A 10000-nucleotide genomic window follows, 5' to 3' on the forward strand; every position below is an offset into this window, starting at 1 on the left:
TCAAAAGCCATTTACTACTTGAAGATTCAGATATTAAATATAGAATTTCAGAATGTAAAAGCCTATTGGCAAAGGGTACAGTACAAAGAATATGTTGAGAAACACGACTCTGATTCCAAGAGAGTTCTAAACGGAATTAAAAAGTAAAATTATGTCAATGAAGAGACACAGCTGGTACTTAGATGAAAATTTAGTTCCACTTGCTCTCCTAGACCCTACCCTTCCTGATATGAAGAAAGAAAACATTGCAAAAACATTACTCTTCAAACCAGTTCCTGATCATTTTCAGCATTCAGAGAAGTCAAACTTTGTTAAAATTTAAACAAGAAGTGCCACCAGGACTTGCTCCATTAATTGGAAAGAACTCTTGTTTCATCTTCAGTTTATTAAACCTGGCAAGAATGGAGGACAAACTTTGGTTAAACTGTCCTGCTCCTATGTGGTGCTATGTTGACCAGTTAAAAACATTTTCCAATTTTGTAAGTAAACTTGAAGTAGTGAACGATTGTTCTGAAAGGGCTGTAAAACTTTTATTAGAGTTTGTGAACAATGTTCACAATGAGGATGATTGTCAAGAACTTATACTAGCTGTGCAGTAAAGACGAGATCATCTCCGTGGGTCAGAAACCAAGGAACACTTGCAGCTAGCGTATGAAGCAATAGGAAAGCAGAGAAAAAAATAACATGATTTATATGCTATATTTACGCATCACAATATATTATATTATATTTACATATCATGATATTTATATTGCCAAATGATGTTTTTTTTTGCTAAAGAAAATAAAGTAATTTTGAATAATATGATTTATCATAAAATCTAAATAACTTCGCCCCCTTCCCCTTCCAACAAAGAAGGGATAGAGGGGGTATAAATTTCCAATAATAGGGTGAGGGGGCGGATAGCTATTGACACGCCCCTTCTATATAAACATTATTAATGCTTAGTTCTAATATTAATTTTCAAAATTTGGCCTAAATATGAAGAATAAACCAGCGTCAGTTATACATAGTAATGCGTCATTTTATGTTAAAAAAACGGTTTTTTCGCCACTTTCTCCACATCATGTGGAATAAATACCGCTGTATTTCTTTTTGGTCCTACCCTATTATAAATAAGTAGTCCAAGATATACCACATAGAAGAAAAGTTGGCTTTCTGTGTTAATTTTAAAGGTCCCCGCCAGACCCCTGAGGTTTGCTATGTTTTTATACACAAATTGACTGGGGGGGACCTTTAAAGTCACGTGACATTAAATTTTTTGGGCTTAAAATTATTTTTATATTGGTGGTCAACCATTCCAGGTAGGACCAACATGGTTTTCAAAAATTCGTCAGATATGAATCATTCTAATATATATATATATATATATATATATATATATATATATATATATATATATATATATATATATATATATATATATATTTTAATTATTCATCTCCCCAAGGTCGAGGAGGCCACTACAGTCGAGGAGGCTACTTTTTTGTGGTTACAACCCTCTCTCAACTCGAAAATAACTTCGAAACACGAACCTTGACAAACAAGGCCGCTGCGCGGAGAAATAAGTTGAGCGAGGTACTTCAATGGACGTGGTGGGGATCAAACTCAGAACTTCTCGCTTATGAGGCGAGCGCTCTACCACTACACCACTACCGCATATATATATATATATATATATATATATGTATTTATATATACATATATACAACCCTCGGAATTAGGGTCGGCATTCGGCAATGCCGACCTAACTGCCGACCTGAAAGTATTTGAGATCGGCAAAAATTTGCCGACCTCGTTTTAATTTTTTATGGTTAGACCTTTGTATCAAATAATTTTTGTCGACCTAATGCTGACCTCAAAAAAATTGAGGTCGGCAAATTATTGCCAACCTCATTTTTCCTAATTCCGAGGGTTGTATATATATATATATATATATATATATATATATATATATATATATATATATATATATATATATATATATATATATATATATATATATATATATATATATATATATATATATATATATATATATATATTATATATATATATTTAAACAACTTTAAAAAGTATTCTACACAATAGAGTGCTCAATGTTCTTAAAAGAAAAGAGCAATTATATATTAGTAGAAAATCACTTAACTAAATTTTTTTCCATGGAAAAAAAATGGATAAATGTAAAATGTAAAAAACTTTGCATTCTTTATTAACATATAATATTTTTTACACAATTCCTATTCTTTTTTTTTGCACCTATTCTTTATTAAATATAAAGAATGTTCAAATATTGTTGGATTGATTTGGCCTTCATGATTTCTATCACACTTTTAGAGATAAATAAAATAGAAATTTCAAATAGTTAATGCCTAAAGGTGCAAAAGATATATAAAAAAATACTTACAGTGAATGGCATCAAATTGACTTTAACAAATCTTAATCCATTTTGTTAAAGTAAATACATTTACATAACAAATTGGTTCTTTATCCAATTTTTTATGTTTAATTTCAATTATTTAATTTCTGTTTTTAGCTTTCCACCTAACAGTAAAATTTTGATAACTTCAAAAGTATGATCTTTTAAATAATTATGGATGTTAGTTATATATTATTATATATAATTTTTGCAGTATATTTCTCTGCGTCATTTTTTCCTAAATGTTGTAATAGCATAAAATGACTTTTTGAAAAACACTGTGTTTTATTCTTGACATGCTTTGTGAATTTTATTTGCATTAGGTCACATCAATCATATTTTTAAAAGCTGCACTACTTTTAGAAGCTTGTCAAAGGGAAAATGGCATTGAATGTGGTTGTTTACTTTCTAAAGGAAGGTAAGTTCACATCATACCTTTGTAGGAAGTTTTTTTATCAAACATTTTGTTTTATCAAACATTGATAGAAATCAGATAAAATCTAAAAAAAGATGAAAATGAAAATGTTACTAATATGATAACAAATGTTTTATGAAAAAATATTTTAAGTAATCACCAACTGTTACTATTATAACCATGTGATTCTCTAATAACAGGCATATTCTTTAATAATTTGTTCTCTAAAAACAAGATCTTTTTTTATTAAACTTTTTTTTTTTAATGATTTTTCATTTGTTGCTATGGCACCATAAGTAGTATTTTATGTTTAACTAAAATTTAACAATTATAAGAATAATAACTTGTTTGAAACCATGTTTTTAAACAGCTTAAACTTACAATAAAATATAAATTTATTATTGAATATTTTATTTAAGCACTGTGATGCAACCAGTAGTGCGATTGTACAAACATGCTATGTTTTAATTGATTTGATGAAAAGGTTTTTGAGCAATAGTAATTCTGTGTTTAGTATTGAAAAGGATCAGCAAATACTTATTCTATAAGTGCTAAATCTTTTAAAAGAAAATTATACACACCAATAATAAACATTAAAACAAGAAATGCTGCAGATCGCATTGATGATGATGTTGCTGAAATATCTTTTATGATGACCAATATAATTGGTAGTTTTCTTTTGTTTTAAAGTAAATCAGTTGACATCAGTCAGTTCAGTAATCAGTCAACTTAGTATTTGACCAACATTTGTAACTGTAGTTGACATTTGTAACAATAGTTTGCATAGCTATCTGTAAAAAAGTAAAATTAATGTTTATGGTAAATGATTTTATATATGGATTTTATCTTAAAAGTCTATTCAGGACTTATTTACTGATAATTTGGTTCAATAGATTTGCTTTTTATAATAGGCACTTTTACATAATATTTTCTTAGTTTTGATTTGTAGTTAGTGAGTAAAAACTTAAAAAAAAAGTTAAAAAATTAAGTTCTAACATATTGTTGAAGAATGGTTCACTTTTTACAAGTACTAGCAGTATCAGAGTGTTGAAAATGAAAAGAAGTGTAATTTTTGGTTTAGTATATTTAATGTATTTTTCCATTATGATATACTAATTTAATCTAATGATCTTTTAATTGCTATTAGTGGTATAAAAACAATAATTTTCATTTTCTCGACTAGATTATTTAATTACTAGTCAAGAAGGAAACATCATAATACCAGAGCTAATCGAGACGGCTCATAATATAAGTATAATATCCATTCTATTATTAATGGTAATATGAGAAAAAAATCAATTTATTATTGATATGATAAATTATCCGTTCATTATTAGTGATTTGAGAAGATATCATTTATTTAAGATAAAATAAGATTTATAAGATCATTATTAGTGGTATGAGGAAATATCCATTCATTATTAGCGATATGAGAAAATATCTATTTCATCATTATTAGTGGTATGAGAAAATATCCATTCATTATTATTAATACAAGAGTATATCTATTCTATCTTTATTTGTGGTAGTAGAATATAGAATTAATAGTAGAAATAAATTCTATTATTATTAGTGATATAAGAAAATATCCATTCATTATTAGCGATATAAGAAAATATCCACTCTATCCATTATTAGGGGTATGATAAAATATCTGTTTTATTGTTATAAGTGATATGAGAAAATATCAATTTATTGTCAGTGATATGGAAATATTCATAATTAGTGAATATGAAATATGAGATAATATAACAAAATATTAGAACATATCCATTCTATCAATATTATTGGTATGAGATAATAATAGCCATTTACAGTAAAATCTTTTTTTTTTTCAAGCTAAAGTTTAATTATTTTTCCTTGTTTAAAGTTTGCTTTTATTACAAAAACAGTATTTTTTTAAAATTTGTAAAATTGAACTCTCATTTTAGTTCAATTATGTTTTTATTAATAACGCATTACTAGGGTTTGCAATCCTGGATCCCGGAATCCCGGGATTATTTAAAAAATATTCTGGAATTTAGAAATTGTAAAACTATGATTAATACCGCTGTTTACTGATTAATACCTGTGTTTAAATTGCATTAAATAAAATAAAAGTATTAACAGAGCTATAAAATTTAGTACTAATGCAATGCAATGTGTTTATTATTGATTTATAAGTTTAATCAATCTTATATATTGTGACAGTTACTGGTGGGTTATTAGGAAAAAGTAAAAAATTAATTTTAAGTATTAAAACAAAATTATCATAATATAAATAATAAAATAAATAATAACAATAACAAAATAATAATAATGGGAAAAAAATTAAAAATTTATTTTTAATAGTTTGTATTGTGTTTTTGTAATAATAGAGTCTATTTATTTAAATAAGAAAGTTAAAGTAGTTAATTCTTAATTTTCATTGGTTCATCAAATTAGGATACTATGTCAAATTTCATAGAGTTCAACAGCAAAACCCCAATATAGAAACATTTTCTGCACAAAAAAGAAAATGAAACATCAATGTGTAAACTAAGCCATTGCAAAATAATTTTGAAAATTACTAGCGGATCAACATAAGCTCTTTGTTCGCATTTTCAGTTACATAAAATAAGTTTAAAAGTAGAACTTGCACGTTCTTTGACATGGAAGAAGAACCAAAAATTAACAGTAACTAAGTTTCAATTTCTTTTGATGAGTGGACGTCAATTCGAAATACCCGTTTTTTAAGTATCAGTTTACACAATTAAGCCAATTTTTGAAATTTAGGTTTAGTTAGGATTATAGGGACAATGCTGAAAAGAATGTAATTTTACTTAAATAAAAACTCTGTTTAGTTTAAATCTTGAAAATAATATTGTGTGCATAATGACAGTCAGAGCGGGCATTATTAAAAAAATTATGCTGGCTCTGTCTGTCATTATGCACACAATACTAAAATCAACAGCTACGCTTTGCTCATAACATAGCTTTGCTTTGCTGACTATTATTTAACTGACTATTATTTTAGTTTTTTTATAATACGTCAGCATCAAATTGTACGTCAAGACATTTAGTCAAGGAAATCGATGATCACATTGAAAATTTGATAAATGATTCTGAATTTAGTGAAAGCTGTGAATCAGATAGCAATGATGATGGTGATGAGAGTTGCTTTATAGTTGATAATCAAATAGTTGAAGATGTAATAATTACAAACAAAGCGATTAGTCCAATGATTAATAAAGTTAGAAAAATCACAATGGTTTTTAAAAGATCACTAACTAAAAAGATATCTGTCTTCAAAAATACGTAAAAATTACTTTGGAAAAAACCTTCATTTATTCAAAGATTGTGAAGCAAGATGGAGCAGCCTAATATCAATGCTTAAAAGGTTTCAAAAGTTAAATTGCATAAAATAGACGCTTGTTGAATTTTTAAAAATGTCAGATGATGAGTGTGAAATTTTTTCTGAACGAGTAAATGTGCTAATTTGAGTAAAAACAGCAGTGGATGCACTTTGTTAATACGGTACAAACCTTATAACTGCTGATATTGCATTGAAGTTTATGCTAACTAAATTAAAAGAACTGAATACTACAACAAGTTGTCAACTTTTTAATGCATTAGCCTCCAGAATCAATTTTAAAAGGACTGAATTAAGTAGTCTACTGCACTATCTACATTATAGAGAAAACAAATTAATGCCCATAGTTGAAGTTTTTGAAACATCTTCAAATTTTAAAAATAAAAACATAATGTTGAAGATTCTAAATAGATTAAACGTAACAAATTTAAACTACCCTACAAATTCCTTGGACAACGTTAAAAATTTAGTAATGAAGATGTTGAAATACTATAAAATCTATAATAAAATTATAGTAAGTAAAGCCCTAGAAAAAGGTTTTCTAGCATTACCCAGAAATTCTTGGTCAAGATTAGGCAAAACTCTTACTTCTGTATTATCAAAAGAAGCGTCATTGCTTGAAAGTGGTTGTACTCAGGGTAAGTCTTCAGAAAGTTTATGATTTTTTAATGAGGAATAAACCAACAAGCGTTGAATCAGTATTTTCCTCCACAGGACTATTTTGCAATAAAATAAGTAGTTGCTTAAGTTATAATAGTTTAGCTTTCAGCTAGACAAAATAAATACCTTTATGTACAAGTTTTAATCATTTTACTGCAATATACTTAACTAAATTATGACTTTTCTTTTAGTTTTAAAGCATAAACAGGGTTCATGGCACTCAGGGAAAACCTGGAAAACCAGGGAAAAGTTTTTAAAATTTAGAAAATCAGGGAATACCTGGAAAAGTCAGGGAATTTTTCTTGAAAATTTTTAAAATCAGGGAAAACTCAGGGAATATTTTTTATTTTAATATTTAGATTGAAGTTACTTTACAGTATCCAGTTTTTGAATCTTTTTTAATATTGAAAGTTGCTCACTACAGTGGTTTTATAACATTTATAATATATAGTAGCTATATGTTTAGATAAATGGATTACTATAGTAACTATATGTTTTGGGAACAAGGATTCAGTTGCAAAAGTAATATATCCTTCAACATAAACAAGGAAAAATATATACTTTTCACCACACTAACTCAGGGAAAAAATACTTAAAAATATAGGAAAATCAGGGAATTATCAGGGAAAACTCAGGGAAAATGGATTTTCAAAACTGCCATGAACCCTGATAAAATAATTCCATGATTTCCCAAGAGATTCCAGGAATTAATTATACAATCTCAAATCCTGATAAGATAAATTTTCCTGGTTTTTGCAAACCCTACACATAACATTCAAATATGAGTACTGCAGTATGTATATGAATGCAAATAGCAAGTTTATTATTTCATATACAATATATATGTGGTAGCGGTGTAGTGTAGAGTGCTCGGTTCATAAGCGAGAGGTTCTGAGTTCGATTCCCATCACCTCCCTGGTAGTACCATGCTCAACTTGTTTTTCCGCCCAGCGGCCTTGTTCGTCAAGGTTCATGTTTCGGAGTTATAGAGTATAACCACAAGTAGCTTCCTCATCTGTAATGGCCTTCTCGGCCTTGAGGAGGTGAGTTATAAAATATATATATATATATATATATATATATATATATATATATATATATATATATATATATATATATATATATATATATATATAATATGAATGTTGATTTGAATATTGATATAATGTATAGATTTACAGATGAAATTTTTAACAATTTTTAGAATGATTTATTCACAAATTCCATACGAGCTGACACATCATCTGCTACTTCTATACCAACAGAAATGTGTATGATGAATAAATTAGTTTAATATATTTTTATGATAATTATTTTTACTTTAAAATCATTTACAGTGTTTTTATAAATAATATCTAGTTTTTCTTATTGTGTTTTTTGTTTTAATTATTTTAATCAGTTCATTTTAATTTTTTATTCTTGTATTTTTATTTTATTTATAATACAAATATTTCAAGCCAAATATTTGCTCCAAAACACACTGATGAGCAAGGTTGTTAAACATGAAGCAACATTGTTGTAGTTGTAGGGTTTGTACGTTTCTCTTACAAAGTAAGCACTCTACTACTGCAACCGTATAATAATGTTGATAATACCACTTAGCAATAACTAAGCCATTTCTTTGTTTAATTTTTTCTTTGTTTCTTTTTTTTGATAACAATACCATGTTTTCCTACAAATTAATTTATTATAAGGAATTGAATATAGCATGAAGGTTGGTTTGGCCAAAAATTTAATGAACTATTTTTAAATAGAAAATCTTTTTCATTTTCAAATAATTCAAATTAATTCTTTGATAGACAGAAAACACTATTTTAAAAATAATTTTTTTTTCAGTTTTGAAAATTGCAGCCTTTAAATAAACACCATTTTCCATTTTCACATTGAGACTCTTTCTAATGCATTAGTCATTACCTTTCGTAATTTATCTTTGCTTCTGTATTTAATTCATTTAATGATGTTGGTCCTATACATCAAAAAATTGATAACAAATCTAAAAACAAATGAATTTTTACTAAACCTAAGCAATCTAATCTTAAAAGTTTATTTAATTAAAATTTTCGCGTACAAAAGTATCCAGACAAAAAAAAAAAATTGAATTAGATTTTTATTTTAAACATTTTTTAAATTGAGAATACTTTATTTTAAAGTAAATTGCTTTAGTACTTTGTCGGGAAGCTGATAGCATTAATAACTGCTTGACAGTGGCAAGGGATTGAGTCCACCAACTTCATAATCACAATAATTTTGATTTTTCGCCATTCTTGTTTCAGAATATTCAATAAATCAAGTTTACTTGCTGATTTTCAACCTAAAATTCGTCAATCTATGTGCTCCCATAGATGTTCAATAGAATTAAGGTCAGGACTTTGCTATGTCAATTCCATTAATTGATTTTTTTTGTTTTTGAAAAAGTCTTTTATAAGAGTTGAAGTGTCTTTTGAGTCATTATTCTGCTGAAATATCCATCATCAAGCCCTGAAAAATGTTCCACGTAAAATGCTGTCTTAGCAAATGCTGAAATTAAAGAACTTTATAATGTAAAATGTATTATGTGTTGACATAATCAAACATCTTTTGAGGTCTACAAATCTATTTGGAAGAAGTCTTACAAAGAAACTTTTTATTTATATAAAAAATCGAAAAGCATGCTTAATATTTGCTAATAAACATTTGAATTGGGAAAGAAAACAGTGATTGAAAGTACTTTTTAGTGATGAGTTTAAGTTATTATGTTATTTGGATGTGATAATATTAGATATGTCCGTCGACCAAAAGGCCATAAAAACAATCCTAAATACCAGCTACAAACAGTAAAGCACAGAGGTCGAAACGTTATGAAATGGGCTAACTTGAATAGAGATTGTATCGTCCTATCCATTTGATTGATGGCAAAATGGATAAAAATATGTACAAATATATAGTTAAGAATGTTATGCTACCACATGCTAAAGACAAAATGCCTCAAGGAAGGATGTTTTACCAGGACAATGACCCAAAGCACACTCCAACCCTTGTGAAAAACTTTTTTCAAAACCAAAGAAATTCGATTAATTGAAAAGCCTTAGTCCTGTTCTAAATTCTAGTGAATGTCTATGTAATTTCGACCTGAAATTTGTCGATCAATAAGACCTGAAATTTGTCTCATTGATCGACAAATTTCAGGTCAAAAACT

At 27.4% G+C, this 10000-nt stretch overlaps 1 protein-coding gene across 2 annotated transcripts in view; it reads left to right on the forward strand.

Annotated features, from left to right (window-relative positions):
* LOC105848255 (uncharacterized) overlaps positions 1 to 10000 on the forward strand; it is a 60643-nt gene that overhangs the window by 31980 nt on the left and 18663 nt on the right. For both annotated transcript variants that reach the window (XM_065807118.1, XM_065807117.1), the window contains 2 exons: positions 2743 to 2837; positions 8030 to 8096. In XM_065807118.1, the coding sequence (XP_065663190.1) occupies positions 2743 to 2837; positions 8030 to 8096 (162 nt within the window). The remainder of the gene's footprint in view (positions 1 to 2742; positions 2838 to 8029; positions 8097 to 10000) is intronic.

Source organism: Hydra vulgaris, chromosome 10, assembly GCF_038396675.1.
Source record: "Hydra vulgaris chromosome 10, alternate assembly HydraT2T_AEP".
Lineage (NCBI taxonomy): Eukaryota > Metazoa > Cnidaria > Hydrozoa > Anthoathecata > Hydridae > Hydra > Hydra vulgaris.